This window comes from Panthera uncia, chromosome B1, assembly GCF_023721935.1.
Source record: "Panthera uncia isolate 11264 chromosome B1, Puncia_PCG_1.0, whole genome shotgun sequence".
Classification (NCBI taxonomy): Eukaryota; Metazoa; Chordata; class Mammalia; order Carnivora; family Felidae; genus Panthera; species Panthera uncia.
Window position 1 is genome coordinate 173,373,796 of NC_064811.1, and position 27,939 is coordinate 173,401,734.

Sequence of the window (27,939 nt, forward strand, 5' to 3'; positions counted from 1 at the left end):
TGAGATAATATCACTTAAAAACCACAGAGTACCTAGGAAACAGAGGCTTACCTTCCCACAAACTGACTTAATTAGTTTAACTCTCTGGGGGTATCTTATTACCGAGTCCTTGGGAAAGGTCTCACTGTTGCTTTCACATATTACCTGTACAGTTAGGAACAGAGGACATTTATTAGCATGTCAGAGCTTGTCCAGAGATAATATTTTAAAACTGGCATAGCCTACATGAAAGGCAGTTTTGTAATTTTTTATCTTTCATCTAGAAAAATTTTCCATGATCAACAAAATCCTAAGTTGAGACCACCAGGGGTGGAAAAATGAATAAATCGGTTGTCAAAAATAGGGCATTTATGTGATGTTATTTTCCTTTTTTCAATCCACCATATGTGGTAGTATAGTTTTCTAACTTGAGTCATGAGTATTCTTACCAAAATTTAACCATTCGAATTTGGAACAAAGGCTAATGTGCACCTGTTCCGTTTCAGAACTTCAAAAATAGTTTTTAGTATACAATTATTTAATTTCGATAGGAAATATTTTGGTATTTAATGTCTTAATATTAACCAACAGCTACTGACTCAGAAAAAAGTATGTTCCATCAAATGTACGCATTTGAATTATTAAAAAAAAACTTAGGATTACAATAAAATCCTCAATATGTTGCCATTATGTAATTAAGATAAATAATATGTAATTAAGATAAATAATAATAAGATCAACAGTCATTGGTAATGTGCCAAAGTAATTTCATAAATTTATAAATATATCAAAATCTCTTTTAGTTTTATTATCCTCAGAAACTCAGGACTACTCAAGGGTCATTTACTTGTCATTTCCATCAGAGATCATTCTTACTGATTTTGTTTGTATGCTACAGAATACATCTTTTTCTAATACCTGTTTTACTAAAATGAAAATAGATTTTTTTTCTTGGAAATAAGATGAAGTCAAATTAGTTCAACAGCTGCTGAAATTTCACCTGAAATACCAAACAGCTCCAAAGTAACAAAAGGAAAAGATAAACACATTAGCTTTAATAGGGCTAGTACACAGTAAAAATTAAAAGAGCTATTTTAGCGAAGTTAACACAAGTAGAAAACTTGATCAAAGTATGTTCACTGAAAGTCCCGTCACTAGCATTTTTATTGAATACAACATATGCTAGAATATAAATACATAGTAATATGCCCCTTCTTATCACAGGGAATCTTTTACACAACTAAAATCATGGCCAACATATGACAAAAGAAAAATAAACCAAACCTGTAAATTCTCAGAAAAGGAGTTAAGGATATAGGAAAATAATGCATTTTATGTAATTACAGAGGACAGTTATAATGAAAATACATTACTTTCCTCTCTGACTCAATTTTATAAAATAAAGTCAACATGTATTAATCTGTGAATTGCTAAGAGCACATAAACACTGTGGCCCTCTCAAAAGACAGTGGTCAAAGACAAACTGTTATCTTGATGTTGTATATTGTTCTTAGTTCTTAACTGGAGTTGAGCTTCCTTTCATAGTCTTCTTTAGGTGGTGGTAGTTTGGCAAGATTTTCATCAGGAAATCCAGCTGTAGTGTCTGGGGCTAAAAAGATAAGAGAATTAAGAACTGACAAGCAGAAAGCAAGAGTACCAGGCAGCTCAGGGTCAGGGAAGTATAGGTGATTTCCACTGGCTGATTTTTGCTTACCTGTTTTTTGTGGGGTTTTTTGGTTATTTATTTATTTATTTATTTTGGTTGTTTAATTTACAATGAATATACATTAAGTTTGGAAATACGAAAAAGCCAAAAGATTTTACATATAAAAATATACATGAGGGGCACCTGGGTGACTAAGTATCTGACTCTTGATTTCAGCTCAGGTCACCATCTGCCCCGCGTCAGGCTCTGTGCTGACGACAAGGAGCCTGCTTGGGTTTCTCTCTCTCCCTTTCTCTCTGCTCCTCCCCTGCTCCAACTCACACTCTCTCGCACACTCTCTCTCTAAATAAATAAACTTTAAAAAAAAAATTAAAAATATACATGACTCAGTTTTCAACCCTGCTGTTACAGGCTTTACGCTGGCCTTGAAAAAGTTAAAAAGTTCTAATCGGGGCGCCTGGGTGGCTCAGTCGGTTGAGCGTCCGACTTCGGCTCAGGTCATGATCTCACGGTCCCGTCCGTGAGTTCAAGCCCCGTGTCAGGCTCTGTGCTGACTGCTCAGAGCCTGGAGCCTGTTTCGGATTCTGCGTCTCCCTCTCTCTCTGACCCTCCCCCGTTCATGCTCTGTCTCTCTCTGTCTCAAAAATAAATAAATGTTAAAAAAAAAAAAATTAAAAAAAAAAAAGTTCTAATCATAGACAACAACCTAAGTAGAATTCTTGGAACGCACAGTTTTCCACAGGCCCTACAAGTACACAGCTGTACTCTCTGCTCTTCACTCACCAGCGCCGCCCAAACTTCCCTCATTGCAAAACTCACTAGGGGTACTTGTGACAAATATGGATGATTATTAGGTCCTTGCCCGAGACATTTTGATTCAGTAAGTTCTTTAATAAGGACCTGTGATGAGTGAGATGTGGAAAACTGTATTCAACTTCAGATATTCTTACTCACTGAATTCTAATCTCTTTTAACCCAACTCCAGTTTCTTTTCTCCTTCTTCAATCATTTTTGCTGGTATGCAGAAAGATAGTGAAAACAACCCTGGTTTGTTTTACTGCCTTTTTGGTCTATAGAAGTAATACTTGCTTATAATAATAATAAAATCCAAACATTACAGAAACAGAATAACCCAAAGACAGCTGGAGTTTTAACATCTGATAAAATATGGCTAAGAATCAGATGCAAAATGATAGATGTCTTGAAAAATATTTTCTTTTGGAGGAGGGGAAAGAGGCTGGGTAACTAAAGAAATATATTGTGTGCCAAACAATGAAGTTCACAACTTCAATCAGAATGTCTTCTGTCCAAAGGAAACCCCAAATGCCCTATTTTATCTCCTGTATGAAACTCTAAATATATATTCTTAATTATTCTTGGTTCTTAGTAGGAAGAGATAATTTCTCGTAAGCCAGGAAAATATCAAAACACACTTGCATATTCACAAACTATGTTTATTTTCAAGTCAGCTATGTTGGTAAACTAACAGATGGACCAAAGTTGGTTGGCCAGTATAAATTTGGTAGGATCATTCCTTACCTTGAGGATTGGTATTTTCGGAGTGAATCAACAGTTTATAAAGTTTGGTGATACATTTTCAGTGAAAATACATTAAGATCAGGAGCAACATCTCTGGATTTTCTTTGCTCATTATCAATTTGTCATTGTCATCTTTGTACATATTTTTGATAATAACTTAAAGACTGAATAATTTCAATGCAAATAAATTCTAGTTTTAGGAATGTTTCTCTGATTTTAATCATTTGCTTTTTATTTTATTTTTTTAAGTTTATTTATTTATTTTGAGACAGAGAGAGGGAGGGGGAAAGAGAGTGGGAGAGAGAGAATCCCAAGCAGGCTCCACGCTCAGTGCACATCCTGTGACCTACGACCCCACAACCATAGATCATAACCTGAGTCAGACATTTAACTGGCTGAGCCACCCAGGCGTCCCTCTCATCTGCTATTTTTTTTTTTTAATTTTTTTTTTAATGTTTATTTTATTTTTGAGACAGGGATTGACATGAACGGGGGAGGGTCAGAGAGAGAGGGAGACACAGAATCTGAAACAGGCTCCAGGCTCTGAGCCGTCAGCACAGAGCCCGACGCGGGGCTCGAACTCACAGACTGCGAAATCATGACCTGAGCCGAAGTCGGACGCTTAACCGACTGAGCCACCCAGGCGCCCCTCTCATCTGCTCTTTAAATGGCAAACTTGCTGTCCCATTAAAACAATTATGTGGTAGTTTTTTGAAAATTAGCGCCAGAAATTTTTTCTAATTGAAGTATATTTATTTAACATTATTCAAGTGTTATATTAGTTTCAAGTGTACAACTTATCAATTCAATGATTCTATACATCACTTGGTGCTCATTATGATAAATGTAGTCACCATGACAACCATAATTACAATTTACTGACTATATTGCCTGTGCTGTACATTTCATCTCTGTGACTTACTTATTTTAAACTGGAGGTATGTACCTCTTAATCCTCTTGATCTGTTTCACCCATCTCTCTCCCCCCACCCCACCTCCCCTGTGGCAACCACCAGTTTGTTCTCTGTATTTAAGTTTTTCTTTGTTTCTTTCAGAAAGAACTCCTTTTTGGGGAGCCAGGGTGGCTCAGTCAGTGAAGCACCCGACTTTGGCTCAGGTCATGTTCTTGCAGTTCATGGGTTCCAGCCCTACATCAGGTTCTGTGCTGACAGCTCAGAGCCTGGAGCCTGCTTCTGATTCTGTGTCTCCCTCTCTCTCTGCCCCACCCCTACTCATGCTCTGTCTCTGTCAAACATTAAAAAAAAAAAAAAAAAAAAGAACTCCTTTTAAAGACAGGTTCCAGTACCTGTGGTCGCTCAGTCTGCACCCTACGAAGGCAGTCTGCACCATAGATCACTGTATTCTCAGGGATGACCTCAAATGTATTCAGGTTACAGCAAGCCCCAATGATGCAACCACTTGTCAGGATTACGTTTCTGCCCACATACGCTGCAATAAAAACATAGAAAGAACTGTATTTTAAGACAAATGATTAGAATGTTACATTTTTCCAAAATGTCTTAAGTATGAAAAAGTAAACTAGCTTTAAGAAAAAAAATTAAAGAAAATACTTCAATTCAGAGTTGGTAAAGCATAGAGGCAGGCAGACTAGTATTAGATGGATTAAACACAGAGCTCTGCTGCTGACTAGTTGTGTGACCTTGGACAAGTCACTATAAATTCTGAGAAGCTTATCTATGAAATGAAAGATCAACCTACTTACAGTTTGTTGTAAGGAATAAGTGAGATATTAAATGGAAAGTGCCGAGCTCAGGTTTGACACATAGTAAGTATATAATAAGTAGAAAATAACAACGATAATAATTGGTAATCAAAACAAAAACCATTAAGTAGACTAACAACAAGTCTAACTTTAGTATTTAAAAAAAGAAGCATTTTTCTTTCATGTCAGTTAGGACCACCAAAGATAAATTATTATTCTAAAGACATCTTATTGTTCAGGTTCTTTCTGGACTTTAGTGGGGCACGCTCTTGGGAGCTGCTTTCCCGTAGTGGTGACTTTACATGACCTCCTGCCCAGCTCCACTTATGATAAGTTGCTTATATTTGTTCCTGACTGGCTAGGTAAAGTAGTCCTGAAATTAAAGAAAGCAAACTGATACAGAAAATGATTTTTTTCTTCAATTCTGCAATTATATTAATCAACTAAATTATCACGGACACTAGTATTTAGCAGAAATCTTTTCAAATCTTTCATCTGAACGTTATGGTTTAATCCAATCCCAACTTATGTACACAGCTGAATTTTTAGTTCAATGTATTAAACACATTATTAGGTTCCTTAAAGGCAAAGATTTAGTCTCCTATTGTAGTCCACTTCCAACCATGCCTTCCTTCCACTTTGCCAGAGGTTATACTTGGGTTGTTTTCTAGGACACCACAAAGAAAAAGGAGGTAATCATTTTCACAATAAAATTCTGAATACAGCTTACCTTTTGATTCAATAACATTATTATCTCCCATTTTCATGGCTTGGGAATCTGTAAGCCAGAGTTAAGTAAACATTGTAAACATGTGCATCTTTTCCCCCTACCAATTCACTATATCCTTATCCTGCCCTGGGACAGAGGGTAGGAGCATGGGCAGGGCCATGCAGGCTCAGCCTGGTGAGAGCTCCTTTGCTCAGGGCAGCCTGAAAGTAAAGCTTTAATCTTTAAATGTAAGCATCTCTAAGTAGATATAAATGCCTTCTATGTTTTTTAAGGAAATGAGCATCTTTTACCCCCATTCTATAAGTAACATATTTTCACAACTGTTTGAAGAAAATTAAATTTATCACCCAATCACTTAAAGATAACACTGCTAACAGTTTGATATATCTTTATGTAAATACATATAATTCCCTTAACATAACTGGGAATCAAACTGTATAAACTTTTACAGCTCGCTTTATTTGCTTCAATTAAATTTGCAGGCATTATTCCATACGATTAAAATCTTTAAAACCGTAATTTAAGATGATGACTGCTTAATGATCCGAATAGTCCATTTTGTGCCTGTAGCTTAATTTATTTAAATATTTTGCTATCACTAAATAGATTTTATTTTCCTCCAAGTTTTTCTGTCATAAAATTATATCTTTCTGACAACATGAAAAGAGTTTACTAGCTTTTTAGAGTACAAAAATCAAGGTAAGAACTAGTAGCACTCTGGGGAAAAAAAAAACAAAGAATGAAATATTTCCAGGGGTGCCTGGGTGGCTCAGTTGGTTAAGTGTCCGACTCTTGATTTCAGCTCAGGTCATGATCTCATGGTTTGTGAGCTCAAACCCTGACATCAGGATCCGCTGTTAGCTTGGGATTCTTTCTCTCACTCTCTCTCTCTCCCTCCCTCTCTCTCCCCCTCTCTCTCATTGCCCCTCTCCCCCTTAAAATAAATAAATAAATAAAATAAACTTAAAAAAAAAAAAGAAATATTTCCATCCCTTTCCACCATTTCTTTGCAGCAGACAACATACTGTTAACCTAAACTATATAGGAATTGAATGGACAGAGCTGTGGTTCTTAAAGCAGGACAGAAGCCAGGATTCTTCTGTTTCTATGTCTACTGCCACTCAGTTATTGTTACCTATTGTTACCTGTGAACAAGCTGTAACACTAGGAGCAGTGTGTGTGTGTGTGTGTGTGTGTGTGTGTGTGTGTGAATGCATACTTATAATATACTTGATATATTTGACAGGTAAAATATGATGGTTTCTATGGAATATATTTTGGATACTAAAAACAGCTGGGAAGAATGTTTTACTTTAAACTATTGTAAAGGATACAACAGCCAACTTCAAACACATTATTGGTGCCAATGATCATAGGTTTTGGTTCTGGATCTTCAGCATCAGGGGTGATGTTATCAGGGTGACTATAAAAAGAAGAGACAAATCATCAAAGTCAATAATGCAATAAGCAATTCTCTTGTTTTAGAATTTGGGTTCATTCTGTCAATTTGATCTCCATCAAACTTAAAATATGTAACTATATAAGTAATTTCTTATTCCAAGTGAATTATTTATCATCTATGCTGAAGACTTGATTCTGAGTTGAAAAAGAACTAGTAAAAGGTAAAGAAGTCACAGGTAATTTTAGAAGGTCAGCCTTCCTTTGCTGATTTTTATTTTTTTTATTTTTAATTTTTCCTTTGCTTATTTTTAAAGCTCATAGCCCAGAGGGCCTTTTCCAGGACAAGGTAAAAATGATGCTGGCTATAATTTTTAGCTTATTAAACTGGAATCAAAATCATGCCTGGCTCGAAAAATTTCCATTCTCAATAATCATTTGAGATTGTGAAATGTAAACAGAAATTCATGTAATTATTTTATATGCTCTTAGGTAGTTTGAAATATTTGGAACATAAAATGTTTGTGGTCTAAGAGGAAGCCATTTTTTAAATGGTGCTTTATCTCTGACAGCTGAGTTACTGCAGAATATAGCTATTACTGACTTACTTACAACAAAGGTGCCAAAATAAGATTTTAAAAAGAAACTGCTTAATATAGTAAGAAACTCCCAAATCCTAAGTAAGTGTTATGACAAATCAATCTCTTTATCACAGTCAAATATTTTCCCAAGGTCTTTCTTACAAATTCCATACATTGTTGCTATAAATTAGGTATAAGCTTGAATTTCCTGCCAAAATTTTATCTAGAAAGCTTTATTAAATGCTTATGAAAATGTCATAGGTATTATAGTCTAGCTCACTAAGACCATGTACATGTTTGAATATTTTATCACTTTTTATTCTTGAAAGTTAAAAATTGCCAGGGCGCCTGGGTGGCTCAGTTGGTTGGGCATCCGGCTTCGGCTCAGGTCATGATTTCACGGTCTGTGGGTTCGAGCCTGGCGTCGGGCTCTGTGCTGACAGCTCGGAGCCTGGAGCCTGCTTCAGATTCTGTGTCTCCCTCTTTCTCTGCCCCTCCCCCACTCATGCTCTGTCTCTGTCTCAACAATAAAAATAAACATTAAAAAAAAATTGCCTCTAAGGCCCCCAAAATTTCAAATATAATTCTGGGTGCTACCCCCACAAAGCATATGAAAATATATATCAGAGTAAAGCTCATGTGTCTGGGCAGGAGTAATAACAATTCAGTCAGAAGTGAGAAATCTAACCAAAAGACTCTCTTCAAGGGTGGTGAGCACAGCACTTGGTTGTTGGAGTCAGGAAATGTTTGCTTAGCGCACAGCGGAGGTAGTGATACGTAAGGGGAAGATTATCAGACTGAGAGGAGGAGATTCTAGTCAGTCACCAACAAGTTATCTCACCTTGGACAAGTCTCTTCACCCATCTGGTCTCTGGTTTCCTTATTTACTAACCACTTGTGTTGAAAAGATCCTTAATGTTTCTCTAGTTCTAAAATAGTAGGCTTTCCAGATGTCTACCGTAAAAGGTTCCTATAGATAGCTGAATTAATAAAAACACAACCCGAGGTACTTAGTTCAGGGTATCTGAAAGTGTCTTACTCACGCATTTATGATAAGCGCCTGTTCTTCTATTAGGTTACCTTCCCCAATCACTATTGGCCCGGCTTCTGCAATAATCCGTGCTTTAGGGTGGATCACTGTCCTAGGTCCTGTTAAAAATACGGTGAAAAGAAATTATTGGTGGAGGCTACGCTTCCAATAGGAGGGGAGAAGGTGACCAAGAGGGGGCCGAGGCTATTGGGAACATTTTCTAAAGTATGTGCCAGGCACCACACTAGGTGCACTTTACAAATGTTATCTCCTCAGCTGTTATCAATAGTAGTTAGTGCCAAATCTCAAGGCAAGGTGAGTGGAGACAGCACAGGCTTTGGAGCCAGACAGCCCTGGCTAACCAGCTGTTTGGAAGCTTCTGTTATCTCAGCAGTGAAATGGGGGTGGGGAGAATACCATCTTACAGAGGCACTGTAAGGATTAGATGAGATCATGTTTGTAGACACAGTATTCTGGCACATTGTTGGCAATAACATTAATTCCCTTCCCTGCTTTCTCTCATAAAAGTAAGGCTCCCTTTGCTTATAATATTGGGCTTTCTCATGCTAGTGAACCACATTAACACTTTCTCATGCTTGTGTACTATATAGAGTTAGTCTTCCTATTAAGTGGCTAAGAGGAAACATGGGTGGAATGGGAGAAGGGAAACATGGAAACCTTATCTCTGTTACTTTGTCACCATCCCAATAACAAGCCTAACCACTGGAAGGAGGCAGAGATACTGTTGTGTCTGGTCTAGGACATGATTTTAACCAGTTAAAGGTTGAAAAGGTTACAGGGAGGCAGTGGAAGGAGCCAATATAATTACTGGAATCCTAAGACTCTGAAATAGGCAGACTGAGGGGACGCCTCCTACCTCAAATTGAAAGGAGCGGGAAGGGGTCTTACCACATCCATTTCACCACCAGGGTGGAGGTGGCCGGCATTGCTTAAACAGGGACACGATTCTGGACAGCTAACACATTCCCTCCCCTGGTTCTTAATTTCCCAAAGGCCTAGCATTTTGGTGATAATGAAATCACTCTTGAGAAAATATAACCTCATTACTGCCACTCCCTGCAACACTAGCCCCACCCACCCCCAATGCCATGGCTATTTTTATTGGTAAATAAGTGGACATGAAGTAACCAACTCTGAAAGTAAGACAGCCTGGGTAGAAGTGTTGACAGTGGGAAGGTAGTCAGGAAGATGCACTGTCCCTGTAATTCAGTACTCAACTATGTAAGTTAATTTATTCAATAATCATTAGCTGCGTGTGACAGGCAAGATCCAGTGCTATATGTTAGAGGGAAATAAAAAGAAATATAAGCTACTTTTGCCCTTTTGAGCTTGCATTTCTTCTTTATTTTGTTTTGTTATCTTGAAAACTGGAAATACTTAACATACTCACACACAAATGTATTAAATAAGGTGTTCCTGGTGCTCAGAGAACTGGAAGGAACCTCAGTGCAACTTTATTTTTTCCCCCTAACAATGAAGAGCTGGGGATTGATAAGGAGGGTGGGGTCCAAGACAGGATGCACAGTCAAAAGACGCACAGTCTGATAAGAAATAACATGAGAGTGGTTGTGTTATTTGTCACCCCTGGCTCCCCAAATCCTGAGCTGCCCAAGTAAAATTGCTTTGGTAAATTCTCCTATTCAGGATAAAAGATGGGATCTCTTGGGTCCCTGGGAAGATTCTCAAGTTGACCATGATTGTGAACACATGTGCCTTTTTTTCTGTTAAGAAATACACATATTTACAAAGGTAATACATACTCATTATAAAAATTCAAACAAAGCAAAAGTGAAAGATCCTCTCTTTGCGCTAATCCTGTTCCCTAGAGGTAACTATTCTTAAAAGTTTGGGGTATATTATTCCAGACTTAAGTTCCACTATACCCTTAAGACCCGTAAATATCATTGTATATAAATATCTTTTACCATGAAGTTAAAAAATAAATAGAATATAATTTTAAGGTGGAAAAATATGGATTATAAGCACATAGTTGATTTTTTTTTTTTTAATCAAGGGATGGTACTTATTATTGTCCAATTTTCTTAATTCACCTAAAAAATCATGGTGATTTTTCCATAAAAGTACATTTAGCTAGCTCTTCTTTTTAATGGCTGAATAGTACTTCATATCATATTAACATATCATAATTTACTTAACCAAGCCCTTACTGACGGGCATTTAGATGTTACCACTTTTGAGGGACAGGTGCTAAATAATACTGAAACAAACACTGGATTCCTCCAAAATGAGAAATTTCTTACAGGTCTTCCAGCTGTGTGAACCAATTTACATCTGTAGTTTGCACAATACCAGATTCACACTTTACTTAAAAATGTTCTGTGATAAAAGGGACAAATCATTCTATTTTAGATTCTTTGTAATTAAAGCCCCTACCAGCACCCCACTCCTTGTCTAGAAAGTCTAGACTCTGGTCTCTACCACTTAAAGGCTATATGCTTAATCTCTCAAATGCCTGTTCTCTCATCTATAAAAAGATGAGATCCAGAATAACCTACTTCATTGTGTTGAAGTGTGGATTATACGAAATAATGTCTGAAAGGGAGATCACAGGGTCTGGCCCATAGGTGTTAAAAATGGGAAGTTCATCACTATCTGACACTAAAAGCTAACAAATAACTATCAATAAGCAAAACAACTCCTTCTGGTCTGAGAAACAGAAAAACTCCTCTCCTCCACTCAGGTTATTAGGGTGGTAACTCCTTTTAAACAGTGGGGGAAAATTCACATATTACTATAAGATAGTAAAAGAAAAGAATAAATGTATTTTCTGTACTGGCATTAAAATCTTAGACGGGGAAGAGATCACCATGCTGTGATAGAAAGCAGATCGTCTGCCGTGGCCAGATAAGCCAGAGGCACTAGGTATTCTGCTGGCCCCTAAGCTGCAGCTTTGACGACAAGGAGACTTGTAAGAAGTTACTGGAGAATGGACTAGTATGATAAGGTTGTCACTGAAACCTGTCTTTCTTTAAAAATTCCTCTGAAATAGCTTTGAAAATAATTGATATTTTCATTTTTCCCTTTCAAAAATGATCTAATATATGTTAACTATACAAACACAAATTTTAAAAATGAAACTAAACCCAAGTTCCATGTCTTATAGAATTTTTAAATATAATGCCTGAGCTATTTTTTTTTTTTTAATGTTTATCTATTTTTGAAAGGGAGAGACAGAGCATGAGCAGGGGAGGAGCAGAGAGAGGGAGACACAGAATCCAAAGCAGGTCCAGGCTCTGAGCTGTTAGCACAGAGCCTAATGCAGGGCTTGAACCTCCCAACCCCAAGATTATGACCTGAACCGAAGTCAGACGCTTAACCGACTGAGCCACCCAGGTGCCCCTAATGCCTGAGCTATTTTAAGCAGGTTTTTTATTATTGTTGTTTTCATTTTTATCATAATTAATAAGTTAGCAAGAAGATAACTGGATATCTGTTTATAAATCCAAGGGCCCTGGGATATAATGCAGGATCACCAGCTTACATGAGACACCGCCTCCACCTGGTGGCAGCACTGCCAAACTACAAGTCCTTGTGTTTCAGGGCTGAAATAACTTAGAAGGTTCAAATATCAACTCTGAATTGTGGTGCAACAAAAGTCATGGCTGATAATAAACTGAACAGTTCCCCTAAACCTCTTGCAGGTCTTTTGGGGCAGAGAGTAGAGGGGTTAGTATTCATGTACTTCAGTACATGTGACTGCTAAAATTTTGGTTTCTAGAACTTGCTAAAGGGACATTCTGACTCAGGTGTGTAACCTGCACAGTGTGGGCTTTGTCTCTGCACAGTTTTGTGCTGGAGATTGGCACCAGTGGGCCCAGGAATCCGAGTGGTATTCCAAGACCCGGGCAGCCACGGCACACTGAAGTCTGGGCACAGACTGCTCCACACTCTTCTACATGTAAGAAGCACTTTTACCTAGAACGGGTCTGATTTCAAACCAAGTTTAAGGGTCTTGAGGTTAAAAAATGCTTTAAAAATAAAAATGTATCACTATAGAAAGTTGCTTTTTTTTTTTTTTTTTTTTTTAAAGGCTGTTGTGAACTTCTTTGGAGCTCTTAACTGGCAGGGTAGTTTGTATATTTGCTTACCAAATGTGCTGAAATCCTATTTGGCTTATCTCCCTGTTTGGATAAATGTGTCTAGAGCTGATGTTGCCTTACTGGCTGATGAATTATTTTTCTAAATGGTTGGCTGGGCTTGATGCAACACAGCCAGAAAGGCATTCCTTGCATCAAACTTCCATTCCCCTCATTTGGTAAAGGACATTTTTCCTGTCTATCTTTGCCACAGGAAGCTATCTTTGTGTACATTTTCATATGTCAATAAATAGTTCAAAAAGCCACAAGCTCTCTTTGGAAAGTTAAAACAATTCCTTTGAGCTGTAAGCTTAAGTACCTGTAAGAACTGCTTTATATTTGATGAATTTCAAGTCAAGGTCACTGTTCTGCCTTATTAAAAAAGACTTCCACAGTAAAGGGAAGCTTTTGATCTGTATTAAAAACTCTAATGGAGAGAAAGAATAAATGGGACAAAGGGGTTCCATCTCCGTTTTCCCACTACGTGGAGGTCTGCCTTCCTACCTAGTACCTTGTCCCAACCGAGCCCTGTCCTGAGACCAGGAGACTGACTTTCACCCTATAATGGGACTACAGAAAAGGGGCTTAGAAGTAACTTTCTGAAATGCTTTTCAGCTTTCAAAACAAAATTTAAGGAAATAATGCGTGGTCCAAAAATCAAGGCAGCCTAATTAAAAACAGGCTGGACCTATGAAACCTTGTTTACCCACATTGTAATTAACAAGAGAGCTGTTATTTTTCCCAAGGTCTGTTTCCTGGCAGCCTCTAAGGAAAGAGGTCAGGCTCCAGCAGTGCCTCAAGTCCTAGGGTTTCTGCTTAAGGACAATGCTTCAAAGCTTTAGACTAGTTTCTTTGATAAACCAAATACCTGATTTTCTAGGAGAACAGATCAGGTTTAAAGTTCTATTACACTACTGAAACAAAGAGAAGGAAAAATTACTTTCTTTCTGAAATATTTCAGAATAGAATAATTTGGTAAAAGTATAACCAACTAGGGGATGTAAAGTTCTGCATAACATTCTGAAAAATCTATTAAACTCAACTACACTTAAGGTTATTGCTACTTGACTGAGAAAACAAAGCGTATTGTGTTCAAATCTCTATATCCCTAATATAACAGAAGACGACTTTGGTCTGGTAAATTAAGCAAAAACAAAAACAATAAAAGCCATAAATTGGGGAAAAAGAAAAAAACATGGTGGGGAGAGTGAGTTTTTTTTTTAATTTTTTACATTTATTTTTGAAAGAGTGAGACAGAGCACAAGTGGAGGAGGGGCAGAGAGAGAAGGAGACACAATCTGAAGCAGGCTCCAGGCTCTGAGCAAGCGTTCAGCACAGAACCGAATGTGGGGCTGGAACCCATGAACCATGAGATCATGACCTGAGACGAAGTCCGACACTTAACCGACTGAGCCACCCAGGTGCCCGGGAGAGTAAGTTTTAATCACATAACTTATCTCTACTCTCTCGTTTAACTTCAGATCTCCCTGGTGCTTTTTAATCTCATGTATTACATCAGAAAAATGAATTAATAGCAGTCAGAAGATTAGGGATATCTTATTCCAAATATAACAATGATAGAAATGGCTATCTAAGTACTGATTCTGGAAATTTTCCATTCTTATATATACAGTTAAAGATAAACACAAACAAACAACAAAACAAAATGATAAGAAACATACATAATGATAATGAGAGAAGAATTATAAAAGACTGAGCACTGGATAACTATATCACTTCTGAATCTTTTCCTTAGTTTTAAAAATTGAGATGTTTCTATAAAGTGAGCAAATTTTCCTGTTTTAAAACACTGGGTCAAAAATAAGCATAAAAACATTAATTTAGATCCATTCTATGATAAACTTCAAATCACTAGTTAAAAATTACGACCACTTCTTATGCTAAAAAATCTGTGTTGAACTGTCATTTTACATTTTAGCCATCTCTGTACTGTCAGCTACTGGAAAAAAAAGTAGATTTAAACACTGTATTCCTTACATAATTTCAACATTTAGGGAAGGTTGGTGATTAAAAGGATAAGGAAAGGGGAGGAGCACAAAGTAGTGAAAGACAGCAGGAGAGACTGGAAAGTGAGTGCTGACTCCTGATACTCCCATGTCCCAATCCTATGCTGTGGTCCCTGGTCCACCTTTTCTTTTCATAGGAGAAAAGGAGAAAAGTAACAGGAGTTTTTTTTGTTTTTTTTTTCAAATCTGAAATATACCTACAGACAAACATGTACCTACACCTGTGTGTACATTTTTGCCAGCAGAGGTTTCTATACCATCTATCTATTATATAATAGGTATACCATACTTCGTTAAAAATGAGGAAGAAGTAGAAATGAAAGGGCAAATTTGTGTTATTAGCTACATTATTTTAGTCTTACTTTCCTTCTAATTAAAAATACTTGGGGGTGGTTCAGTTGGTTAAGCTTCTGACTTTGGCTCAGGTCAGGACCTCGCAGTTCCAGAGTTCGAGTCCCATGTCAGGCTCTGTGCTGACAGCTCAGAGTCTGGAGCTTGCTTCGGATTCTGTGTCTTCCTCTCTCTCTGCCCTTCCCCTGCTCACACTCTGTCTCTCTTAAGAATAAATAAACATTAAAAAAAAAAAAAAAAAAAAAGAGTACCTTGTGGGTGGGGTGCCTAGGTGGCTCAGTTGGTTAAGCGCCCGACTCTGGATTTCATATGAGGTCATGATCTCACAGTTCATGAGTGTGAGCCCTGCATCAGGCTCTGCACTGACTGCTTGGGATTCTTTTTCTTTCTCTCTCCCTCCCTTTGCCTGTCTCTCTCTCTCTCTCAAAATAAATCATTAAACTTTAAAAACAAGAAAAAAGAAAAAAACAATACCTTGTGAGCTAATGAGAGGGTTATTCCTTGAATCATGATGAAAACCATAAAAATACCAGATTAAAGGGACTTCTGGGTGGCTTAGTTGATTAAGCATCTGACTTCAGCTCAGGTCATGATTTCACCGTTCAGGAGTTCAAGCCACGACGGCTCTGTGCTGACAGATCAGAGCCTAGAGCCTGCTTCAGATTCTGTGTCTCTCTGTCTCTCTCTCTCAAAAATAAATAAACATTAAAAAAATTTTTTTAAATACCAGATTAAAAATAATGCAGAACAACATCTTTGATAAACATGTGGCCATCATGATTTCTCCTCATAAAAAGTTTGCAAATGGTTTTAAGAATTAACAAAAAGTTAACATAGCACTGAAAAGAAACTGTGTCACCTTCTAAACTCTGAAATACTGTCAATCTAAAATAAAATCCAACCTAGAAAATTCCTAATGATATTCCATAATACTGGTACAATCTTTACTTGTTTTATAAGACATGATGTCTAAATTGGTTGGAGGCTTAGACTTACTAAAATTCACAGTTTTTTTTTTTCCTATTAAAGATAGTGTTAGCAGCGCCCGGGTGGCTCAGGCAGTTAAGCGTCTGACTCTTGATCTCAGCTCAGGTCATGATCTCGCAGTTCATGAGATGGAGCCCCGCATCAGGCTCTGCACTGACAGTATGGAGCCTGCTTGGGATTCTCTCTCACCTCTCTTTCCAAATAAATAAATAATACAACAACAACGACAGATACTGTTAGCATAAGGGACCAGGGTGTGTTTTCTCTCTGAAATTGTACTTAACTCACTGAAAGCTCTACTCTGGTAACATGCAGCTGCTAGTGAGGATGGACTCATGTTAGTTCGTAAAGCTACAAAGGCACAAGATGCAGTGAAAACATACGTAAAAGAACTAGTGGCTAAAATGTAAGTTCAGGGGAACTCAATCATGTCCATATACGCAAGTTACCACATGTTAAACTGTTAATTTGATTTCAGTGTTGGACCTCACCTCCAGCAAGGCTACATACTGCTAAGATTTAACAATGTGGTCAGCTAGTGTTAGGTTTCGGGCAATGACTTTCACAAATATTCTCTTACTTAATCCTTCAAAAAGTGCCTGTAAGGTGGGCACTCCTATTTTGCACGTCGAAAAACCTGCTACTTGCCACTAGATATCCGTTCTTCCCTTTCCCTGGTAGCTGAATCCCACTGGATTGGGGGCAGCAATGCACCCAGTTCAGACTGTATCTCCCAGCCTTCCAAGGCTGAGACTAAGTCCAAGGCATCAGACATACAAAGAGAGAATGTGTGAAACTTTCAGGAAGACTATGTAAAGGAAGCTGATCCAACTTGGAGGTACACCCTTTTGTTTCCACTCCTCCCCTTTCTTCTTCTTTTTTTTTTAGTATTTATTTGTGAGAGAGAGAGAGAGAGCGCATGAGCTGGGGAGGATCAGAGAGAGGAGAGGGAGACACAGAATCCGAAGCAGGCTCCAAGCTCTGAGCTGTTAGCACAGAGCCTGACTTGGGGCTCAAACTCATGAACTGTGATATCATGACCTAAGCGTAAGTCGGATGCTTAACGGACTGAGCTACCCAGGTGCCCCAAATCCTCCTCTTTCTTATCAAAGATCACTCTTGGTGCTTTAGCTATCACATTCGGGCCTACAAGGCTGGAGCTCCTGGACAATCAACTGACCAGCCCTGAATTGCTTACCTCTAGACTTATTTATATAAGAGAATAAACTTTTGTGTGTTTAAGGCACCACTATATGCAGCTGAACCTAATTCTAATACACACACTTACACAGATGGGGAAAATGAAGGCTGGTGAGGTTATGTATAATAATATGTGCAAGGTAAACCAGCAGGTAAAGAGCAAGGATGCTAACCCAGGTCTGTCCGACTCCATGGTCCACCTCTTATTAACTACCTAGTAGTGTATAAGCTCCATGAAGGCAACACCTTTGTCTGCTGTGTTCATCGCTGTGTCTCTAGTGCTAGCACAGTGCACACTGTAGTACATAATAGATGTTCCTCAAATAAATTAATGACTATATTACATCGCCTCATTCCTTTATCAGAGAGGGGTTTTCAAAATAGAGAGTCCATCCAGGTGCCTGGCTGGCTCAGTCAGTGGAGCATGTGACTCTTGATTTTGGGGCTTTGAGTTTGAGCCCTACATTGGGTGTAGAGATTACTTAAAAATAAAATCTTGGGGTGCCTGGATGGCTCAGTCAGGAGATGTGACTCGATCTTTGGGTCGTGGGTTTAAGCCCCATGTTGGGTGTAGAGATTAGTTAAAATAAATAAAATTTTAATTAAAAATAAAATAAAATAAAATCTTTAACAAGTGCCCATCACACTTACTTCTTTTAGAAATACTAAACATGGGAGAAATACATCATTTTCTCAATAAAATTAGGACGTCAATGAAACAGACAAATATATAACACCTAATTAATTGTAAAGCATTGAAATAAATTAAATTACATCAATTTTTGAGGAAAAAACCACTAATAAACAATTTCCTTACCTATGGTTACATCACCCCGGATTTCACTTTCTACACATACAACTGCTCCAGGAGCAATCTTCACACTGTAGGAAGAAAAAGGTAACATTCACCATGGGTAAGTTTAAAAAATATTGCTATAGGGGCGCCTGGGTGGCTCAGTTGGTTAAGCAGCCGACTTCGGCTCAGGTCACGATCTCACGGTCTGTGAGTTCGAGCCCCGCGTCGGGCTCTGTGCTGACAGCTCAGAGCCTGGAGCCTGTTTTGGATTCTGTGTCTCCCTCTCTCTGACCCTCCCCCATTCATGCTCTGTCTCTCTCTGTCTCAAAAATAAATAAACGTAAAAAAAAAAAATTAAAAAAAAACATTGCTATAGAAGCTATCTAGACACTTCAGTGAAAAAAAAGTTAAAAAAATCTGATTAAAAAAAAGAAATGATAAAAGGTAAGGTATTTAATATACTATAAGTTTCTGAGGGGGCATACTATCCATCAGGCTAAAATCATATATGATGCCCTATTAAAATGCTTGAGAAAAGAGATTTTGGATTCTTTTAACACCAGCATTGTTTCCAAACAGCAAAAGGCTGAATACAACCTAGATATCCATTAGAAAGGGACAGGTTAGTAAAGTATGGTACACCACAATTTAATACACAATCATTAAAAAGAATGAATAATCCTTTATGTAAAGATTTGGGATGATTTCCAAGCTATATATATTTTTATATTAAATATAATTTATTGTCAAATTGGTTTCCATGCAACACCCAGTGCTCATCCCAACAGGTGCTCTCCTAAATGCCCATCATCCACTTTCCCGTCTCCCCTACCCCCATCAACCCTCAGTTTGTTCTCAGTATTTCAGGGTCTCTTATGGTTTGCCTCCCTCCCTCTCTGTAATCCAACCTATCTTAAGTCAAAAAAAGTAAAAGCCAGAAAATGGACAGTATATAATACACCATTATTTTTGTAAAAGGAATGAATATTCACAATACATAACAACTGGCAAGGTAATATTAATATAGAAATCAACGTAGAGATTCAAAATTTACAAATATTCTCTATTTATATTATAAATCAGCTTATCAAGTGATATAAACTAGAGTGCAAGCTGTTCAAAATTACTAAATTCCAAATAATTTATTGATGCTTTTGATATTCCATGATGTCCTGTTGGACACAGCTGAATCTAGCTGAATGCAGCTGTAGCTGAGCCATGAGCTGACGTGAAGAACTGTACCAAACGACTTTCCCATTAAATTGACAATCATTTGGTAACTTGTTCTAAGTATTTTTCTTAGTAGGAATGATATTATTCATGGTTAAATGTGCACTCGCTTCTATAAAATAACAATACCATTTTAGATATTTTGACTTCATAATTGTATTTGGATTTTTCAAAAATTTTGATTTCCAGTCGTTCACTGCAAGTACACAGAAATACAATATAATTTTGTATATTGACTTTGTATCCTGAAACTTTGCTAAACCCACTAAGTTCAAGTAGATTCTCTGGGATTTCTCACATAAATAATTTTGCTGTCTGTGAATACAGTTTTTCTTCTTTTCCAATTATTTATTTTTCTTGCCTTATTGCCCTAAGATTTCTAGTATAATGTTTAATATCCTTAACCTGTTCTAGTTCTATGAGATCAACAAAACCTATCAAACTACTTTTCTAAGCCATGAATTTTGCATTTTAATGTTTATTTTTGAGAGAGAGCAGGGGAGGGGCAGAGAGAGAGGGAGACACAGAATCTGATGCAGGCTCCAGGCTCTGAGCTGTCAGCACAGAGCCCATGCAGGGCTCGAACCCACCAATGGTGAGATCATGACCCAAGCTGACGTTGGACGTTTAACTGACTGAGCCAACCAGGTGGCCCAATTATGCATTTTAAATAAACTATTAAAACCTGATATATAAAACAGCGGAAACTTTCTTGACCAAAATGTTAATATCTTGACTGATTTGTTAAGTTTTCTAAAAACTTGGGGCGCCTGGGTGGCGCAGTCGGTTAAGCGTCCGACTTCAGCCAGGTCACAATCTCGCGGTCCGTGAGTTCGAGCCCCGCGTCAGGCTCTGGGCTGATGGCTCGGAGCCTGGAGCCTGTTTCCGATTCTGTGTCTCCCTCTCTCTCTGCCCCTCCCCCGTTCATGCTCTGTCTCTCTCTGTCCCAAAAATAAATTAAAAAAAAAAACAAAAAACAAAAAAAAAAACGTTAAAAACTTGTTTTCAGAAACTTTAGCAAATGTTTTCCAACCAGTAAGAACCAGAAATGTAGAGTGCAATAATCACTCGTATTAAGTTCTATAAATATTCATGTATGAAAATACTGATGTTTAACTGATAGTAGATAGTATAAAAATGTCAATGGTACTTTCTATTTGTTTTTCATGCCTTTTTTTGACATTGCTTTGATAAAAAAAAAATTGTTACTGCCAGGTTTTATTTTTCCAAATGTTTTACTGTGAGATGGGTTCATTCACTTTTTAAATCTGTCCTCTTTGATGAATGCAAATCTTCATTACATGTAACATGAACTTAAATAGGACATGCTTGCCATTCTAATAAAATACTTGTGTTTAGCACATTCAGTTTCTTTGATATAACTTTTGAGCATCATTTACAACTGATGCAACCAATATAGCTGTTCTAGTGTGTAACTGCTGAATATTTGTATTTGCTTCAATATTCCCAAACTATCTCTGGAGGGACACAGAAGATACTAATAATATTCACTGCCTTCTGAGAGAGGAGCTGGATAGCAAGGACACAATGGTAGATGGAAAATGTTTTTCTTTACATCCCCATTTTTTAACTGTTTGCATTTTGAAGCCCACAAATGATTACCTATTCAATATATAACTAAATAAAACAAGACAGAAAAGAGATTGATAAAATTTTCTTAACACCAGGTGCCAAGGGGATCCTGGATTCATTTCTGTAACTAGGCTGAAAATGTATCCTTATTTCCTTAAAAAAAGTCTCCCTCAAATCATGATCCTTATATGCCCTCCCCTACCTATAAATACTTTCTTATAACTCGTATCATTTAATGAATTTTAGACTCCTAGTTTCCCTTTTTAAGACCAGTTTTTTTGTTATTGTTCTTTAAATCACTGTTCTCACTGATTCAGCAACAATCTTTCTTAACCCAGAACAAAATTATTATTCATTAGTAACACTCTCATTACTTCCAATCTTCAAATAAACAATCAGCTATCATAAATACAACCCTATCATGCCGATTCACAATGGCATTGGTTATAGTATTTCTAGGCCACTGTCTGTCACTGTTCTGTGTCATATTACATGAAGGATGGTTGATACTATACTAATAGAAACATGACACAAGTCAATGTAAGTAAGAAATAAAAGGCTATGTTATGAAATAAATGCAAATAGTTGGAATATTCAGTATAATCACACTCCAGTCCATTTCCTGTATTAGTTTGTTCAGGATAATGAGGTGTTTTTGCTTTTTCATTTATTTTGGCTATCAGATGATGTATCTGTAATTTAACTGAGACATCTGGACACTTTTGATGATAATTATCAGGATACTTCTTAGAAAATACTGTACCAATATGCATCAGGAATCAACGTAGTCACAATGTTTGACCTAGGAAATCTACTTCTGGAGTTCTACCATCAAGAATTCAACAGGAGGAAAATATATGCACAAATTGGCAATGTTATTTAGAATAATGAAACCATAAAAGGGGAGAAGTAATGAAATAAAATGTAATCAACTTACTGGAATACTATATACTCCTAACAATAAAAACAAGGTAAAACTACCATTTTATAGAAAAAGTTTGCCCCTCCCTGCGGTACTGCACCCAAGAAATCAGGCCCAGAGGTAGGTGATGAGGACTGGCTGAGCAACAGTGAGCCCACCATCTCCCCTTCCCCTGTGTGCCTCCCTATCCTCATACAGAATTTTAGGCAACAGGGGAATAGAAGAGGATTCTTTTCCAAAGAAACTACCAGACAACATGAGTTCTTCAATGAGAAGTTCAGCTTCCTGCCTGATTTGCTCCACCCTGAAGCACATCACAAGGTAAGCCTAATGCGTATACCTGGAGCTTCCAGTTGTTTAAGTTCCCATCCTTAATAATGGACAGAGAGCCAGAGATGATTAGATAAATCAGGAAAGCCTCCAACTAAAAAGGAAAAAAAGCAAAACAAAGGAAAAAAATAGTCTGAAGAAACACAGACAATTCAGGTAGTAAAAGTAAACTTAAAAAAAAAACAAACGTATAATTCACGAGAAATAAAGGACTACTGCATTAAACAAGGCAGAAGTCTATTAAAAATGAACAGTCTAAGAAAGAGTTCCTAAAAATTAAAAACATAACCAAAATGTGAAATCACTAGGAATGTTAAAAAAAGAGCTCTTCCAGAAAGTAGAACAAAATGCAAAATAAAATAAAATAAATAAAATAAAATTGAAAATAGGACAGAAAAAGTGAGAAAATTAGAGTACCAACATATGAGGTATAGAATCCAAATAAATCTCAGGGCACCTGAGTGGCTCAGTTGGTTAAGCATCCAACTTTGACTTAGGTCATGATCTCACGGTCCATGGGTTCAAGCGCCACAGTGGGCTCTGTGCTGACGGTTCAGAGCCTGGAGCCTGCTTCTGATTCTGTGTCTCCCTCTCTCTCTGTCCCTCCCCTGCTTGCACTCTGTCTCTCTCTTTCAAAAATAAACATTAAAAAAAAAAAAAAAAGAATCCAAATAAAAAGGAGAAAACAATTTATGGAAAAAAACTATTAAAGAATAATACAAGAGGGGCGCCTGGGTGGCTCAGCGGTTAAGCGTCCAACTTCGGCTCAGGTCATGATCTCGCGGTTCGTGAGTTCAAGCCCTGCGTCGGGCTCTGGGCTGACACCTCAGAGCCTGGAGCCTGTCTCAGATTCTGTGTCTCCCTCTCTCTCTCTGACCCTCCCCCATTCATACTCTGTCTCTCTCTGTCTCAAAAATAAATAAACGTTAAAAAAAATTATTAAAAAATAAATAAATAAATAAAGAATAATACAAGAAAATTTCCCACAGACTAAAGAATATTAATCTCAACCCTAAAAGGATGTGAATGCAAAAGGCCCATGCCAAGTAATATCATCTTAAAATTTCTGAATGCTATGGAAAAGATCCTTAAAGTTTTCAGAACGAAAACAAAAACACAAAAACTCAAAACACCAAGAGAGGTTAAAATAATCAGAGTGGCAACAGAGTCCTCAGTAGCAATACTAGAATTTAGAAGACCACAGACAATCCCTACAGAATTCTAAGTGAAAACTATGTTCAAACCAGAGCTATCCACCCAGCCAAACTAGCAATCAAGTTTGGACAGAGAATAAAGACATCTTCAGACTTGCAAAAACTTTAAAAAAGTACTCTTTATTGGGAAGCTCCCGAAGGATGTACTAAGCTAAATAAAAGTAAGCCAATAGATAAGATAGAGTCTAGAAACAGAGGCTCCAGTGTGTTAGTACAAAGGGAAATAACAGGACAACAGCCATGCATCAGCCTCAGAGAACAAAGATGATAGAGGGTTTCATGGGAAGATATCCAAAGGGAAAAAAAAAAAGACAGATTATGTGATAATTACTAGATATTTGATATATCTGCTATATCTGTTAGAAGATTTGAAAATCATCAGTACATAGAAAAGTAAGGCAATGACAAAAGTGAAGTCATTTTGTTAAATTTTATATTAATTCAGGTTGAGGGTCCACAGAAAATTCAGGAGAAAGACTCAGTAAGAAAGTAAAAACACAGAGCTCATGAGAGTTCTAGACCAGAAAGACAGCTCTGACAAAAATGAACTATTACGACTTCATCAAGATAAAAAGCTTCTGCACAGCAAAGGAAATAAATCAACAAAACTAAAAGGCAACCGGCAGGAACGGGAGAAGATATATGCAAATGACATATCCGATAAAGAGTTAGTATCCAAAATCTATAAAGAACTTACCAAACTCAACACCCAAAAAACAAATAATCCAGTGAAGAAATGGGCAAAAGACATGAACAGACACTTTTCCAAGTAAGACATCCAGATGGCTAACAGATGCTCAACATCACTCATCAGGGAAATACAAATCAAAACCACAGTGAGATACCACCTTACACCTGCACCTCACACCTGTCAGAATGACTAAAACTAACAGCTCAGGCAACAACACATGTTGGTGAGGATACGGACAAACAGGAACTCTTTTGCACTGCTGGTGGGAAGGCAAACTGGTGCAACCACTCTGGAAAACAACATGGAAGTTCCTCAAAAAATTAAAAATAGAACTACCCCATGACCCAGCAGTTGCACTCCTAGGTATTTATCCAAAGGATACAAAAATACTGATTTGAAGGGGCACATGTACCCCAATGTTTATAGCAGCACTATCAACAATAGCCAAATTATGGAAAGATACCAACATCCATCAACTGGAGAATGGATAAAGATGTGGTGTATACATACACACACACACACACACACACACACACACACACACACACACAATGGGCTATTACTCAGCAATCAAAAAGAATGAAATCTTGCCATTTGCAACAATGTGGATAGAACTAGAGTGTATTATGCTAAACAAAATAAGTCAGTCAGAGAAAGATAAATATATGATTTCACTCATGTGGAACTTAAGAAACAAAACAGATGAACATAGCGGAAAGGAAGGAAAAATAGAGAGGGAGGCAAACCGTAAGAGACTCTTAAATATAGAGAACAAACTGAGGGTTGCGAGAGGGGTGGCGGGGGTGGGCTAAATGGGTGATGGGCATTAAGGAGAGCTCTTGTTGGGATGAGCACTGGGTGTAATATGTTAAGTGATGAATCACTAAATTCTCCTGAAATAATTAAAAAGAGAGAGAAATATAGCTCTGAAAGTCAGCAGAGTACAAACTCTTTAACATGTCTCTCCATCAGTTACATTCTAGAACCCCCCTAAATATTCCCTGATACAAGTGCAAAGTGACAGCAAAAATATATTTCCTAAATCACACCCACTTCCTTACTGATAGGGAAAACTATAAAAAAGGAGACACAATTTTTTCTTCTACAAATTTCAGCAAACAAACCTTCCTACCACAAAGCATTTTTTAAAGCTCTAAGTAAAAAGAATATATATCAAACAAAAACTAGTAATTCCTGAGTCTATCTAAGAAATACTTGTGAGATCAGACACAGCTGTATCTGTTTCCATCATTTTGACATACACTGACTTTCTACAAGGCACAAGTTAATGAAATTCTAAAAACGATGCATCGGGGTTATGTGTCTGACTCTGCTGAAGACACAGTAAAAAAATACTATCTTTCTACCAAGTAAAGAAAAACTTCAGTAACATGGAACAGAAAGCAGAAAATGGCCTGATCTTCTCATCTTATAGATGAGGAAACTGAAGCCCAGAGACTAGAAATTTCCTGAAGCAGTTTGTCCCTGAAGCATCATTATCCTAACACCAATCATTTCTTTTCTGTTAGTTGAAAGTTTCTTGGAAACTTCCTGACATGTTGGGTACTTTTCCTGTGAGAGCTGAATGATGCTGTCCTTGAATGGATCACCATATGAAAATGCTATTCCTCTGATGGTTTTCATTTAGAGTGGGTTTGTGTGTTAAAATAATGCAATCTTATTAAAATGCCTCTTGTTTTAGACCTTATTTCCCATTTCAAGTTTCCATTCCCTCAGCCTCCCTCGATGATTTTTCTTTATGAAAACAGCACCTACATATAACTTGTCCTAGACAAGTGAGGATAGGAACGATTCCCAAGTGTCCCCCTGTCCGGTTTTATGTCTAAGGGAGAGGACCCAGGCAGAGTTTGTGGTCCCATCAGCATACTTCTCCATGAGGCAGAAAACAGTTAAATCATCACTAGACCAACTAAAACGTGGTCCAATCATCTCTGTGTAGACTCCACTGCACCTCCGAGTGATGGGGCTGAGGGGGCTCAGGCAGCTGAGATGAAAGGCTTAGCTGAGTACCTATTTACATAACAAGCCATCTGGGGAGCCCGGGTAGCTCTTGATTTCTGCTCAGGTCACGATCTCACAGTTTGTGAGTTCAAGTCCCACGTAGGCTGTGCTGGCAGCTCGAAGCCTGCTTGGGATTCTCTCTCTCCCACTCTCTGCCCTTCCCCAGCTCTCTCTAAATAAATAAATAAATAAATACACTAAAAAAAACCCCAAAACACTCCACTGTACACGGCTATATACTGCACACAATTTTCAGAGTATACCTGGTTCTCTTTAGCTTATGAAAAAAGATTATAGTTACCTGCCTCCATAGAAAAAAACCCTAAATTTTAATTTACTGCAACAGAAACAAGGTGTGTCGGTTTCCCGTTCAAAGAGAGGCAGCAGAGGGTGCTCAACGCCGCTGCTTTTCGAAATCGTTAACTTAAGCATTTCTCCCATCCAAGCTGTTCGCAGCAGTGAAGGCTGTTGGGAGGAGCCCCCACTGCTGTCCTCACACATTTACAAAGTAGCTTAGCCACGCCGAGCAGAATGTCTCACACTGTTATAGCCCAGGCGCAGTCCCCCTTGTGACAAGCGACAGCGATGGGTTTACACACACTGCGCCCACAATGGGCAAGAGGGTTCTGGGGTGCGGCCAGCACTACCGTGGGTGTGTCGGAACGCACAGTAGAGAATACTGCTACAAGCCGCCCTCCGTGAACAGCTGCATCAAACAGCGCGGAATTGGGGGACAGGGGGTGAGGGTCGGGGTGGGGGGGTCCCCCCGGGTTCCGAGGAAGCTGGCGACGCCATTCTCGCCGCGCAGCGCCTCTCGGAGACCCTTTCCGCGCAGGCGCGTTCTGGAGGAGGGCGGCGCGGTGGCGGTCGGATCGAAGAACAAAAACCTTCCAGGCACCGATTCCTCATCCCTTCCCAATCCTCCCTTACGCCCGCTTCGTCGTTTTCTGCCTCAGCGGCTGCCAAGGCTGGGCTTTAAGAGCCATCCAGGCCGAGCGCCCGGGATAAGACATCATCTTAGTCCCTACCGTTGGCGACCAGGAGCAGATTCCACTCATGTGGAGTCTAGAAATGGACTTTTCTCAAACAACCGACTCACCTCTTTTGAGCCTTCTCCGCCATGGTTTGGACCCTGTCTCCAGTTGGAGCGGAGATCGACACAGCCGCCTGGGTCCAGCGATGGTCTCTACAAGCGATTGGAGCGCCTGGCAGGATCGGGATAGGGCAGGGGCGGGCCTGCCCGGGGGCGGGGCCTGCCGGGGCTAGTGGTTGCGCCACTCCCTGCCTGAGGAGGATTGTGGGAGGCGACCTCGCGTGGCCGCTGGCTTATTTTTAGCGCAGTCCAGAGATGGATAGACTCGGATTTAAAGCAGCCGTTTAGTCTAATCCAGCGCACATCATGATGACCTCATTATACTCCACCATTCTTTTTCAGCCTGCTTTTCGGTCTTTGCCCGTTAAATTCCTGCCAGGGCCTGGGCCCTTTTCGTTCAGTGTGAGCTCAGCTCTTGCTGGGTGAGCTCGACATTCCCATAAGTACCCTCCTACCTGCTGACTTTCTCGGGTTAATATCTCTAGTTCTGTCCTCTTTACCGAGCTTCATACATGGTTATTTCATTGCATCCTCCACTTGGATGCCTCAAAGGCGTATCAAACCTAAAACGTCCGGGGCAGAGCTTTTGATTTACACCCCTTAGTTGATGCTTTGCTCTCCACCTCAGTAAAGAGATCCACCATTCACTTAAAATTGCTCAAGCTAGAAACTCAATAGGCATCTTAGACTTTCCTCACCTCCCCGTTTATAATTCGTAT

The 27,939-nt window shown here is 38.5% G+C and overlaps 1 protein-coding gene across 3 annotated transcripts; it reads right to left on the bottom strand.

Moving 5' to 3' along the window:
• Window positions 1–1,012: 1,012 nt before the first annotated feature.
• On the bottom strand, window positions 1,013–27,359 carry DCTN6 (dynactin subunit 6). 3 transcript variants are annotated; one of them, XM_049632515.1, is made up of 7 exons: window positions 27,227–27,359; window positions 18,147–18,211; window positions 8,660–8,765; window positions 6,972–7,060; window positions 5,638–5,685; window positions 4,491–4,633; window positions 1,013–1,588 (listed from the first exon to the last, which is right to left on the bottom strand). In XM_049632515.1, the coding sequence occupies exons 1-7, from the start codon at window positions 27,247–27,249 to the stop codon at window positions 1,490–1,492; spliced, it is 573 nt and encodes a 190-aa protein (XP_049488472.1). In that variant the 5' UTR covers window positions 27,250–27,359; the 3' UTR covers window positions 1,013–1,489. The 3 variants fall into 3 exon arrangements, with proteins under 3 accessions (XP_049488472.1, XP_049488470.1, XP_049488471.1); XM_049632513.1 differs by lacking the exon at window positions 27,227–27,359 and adding an exon at window positions 26,429–26,859; XM_049632514.1 differs by lacking the exon at window positions 27,227–27,359 and adding an exon at window positions 15,617–15,829.
• Between the last annotated feature and the right edge of the window lie 580 nt (window positions 27,360–27,939).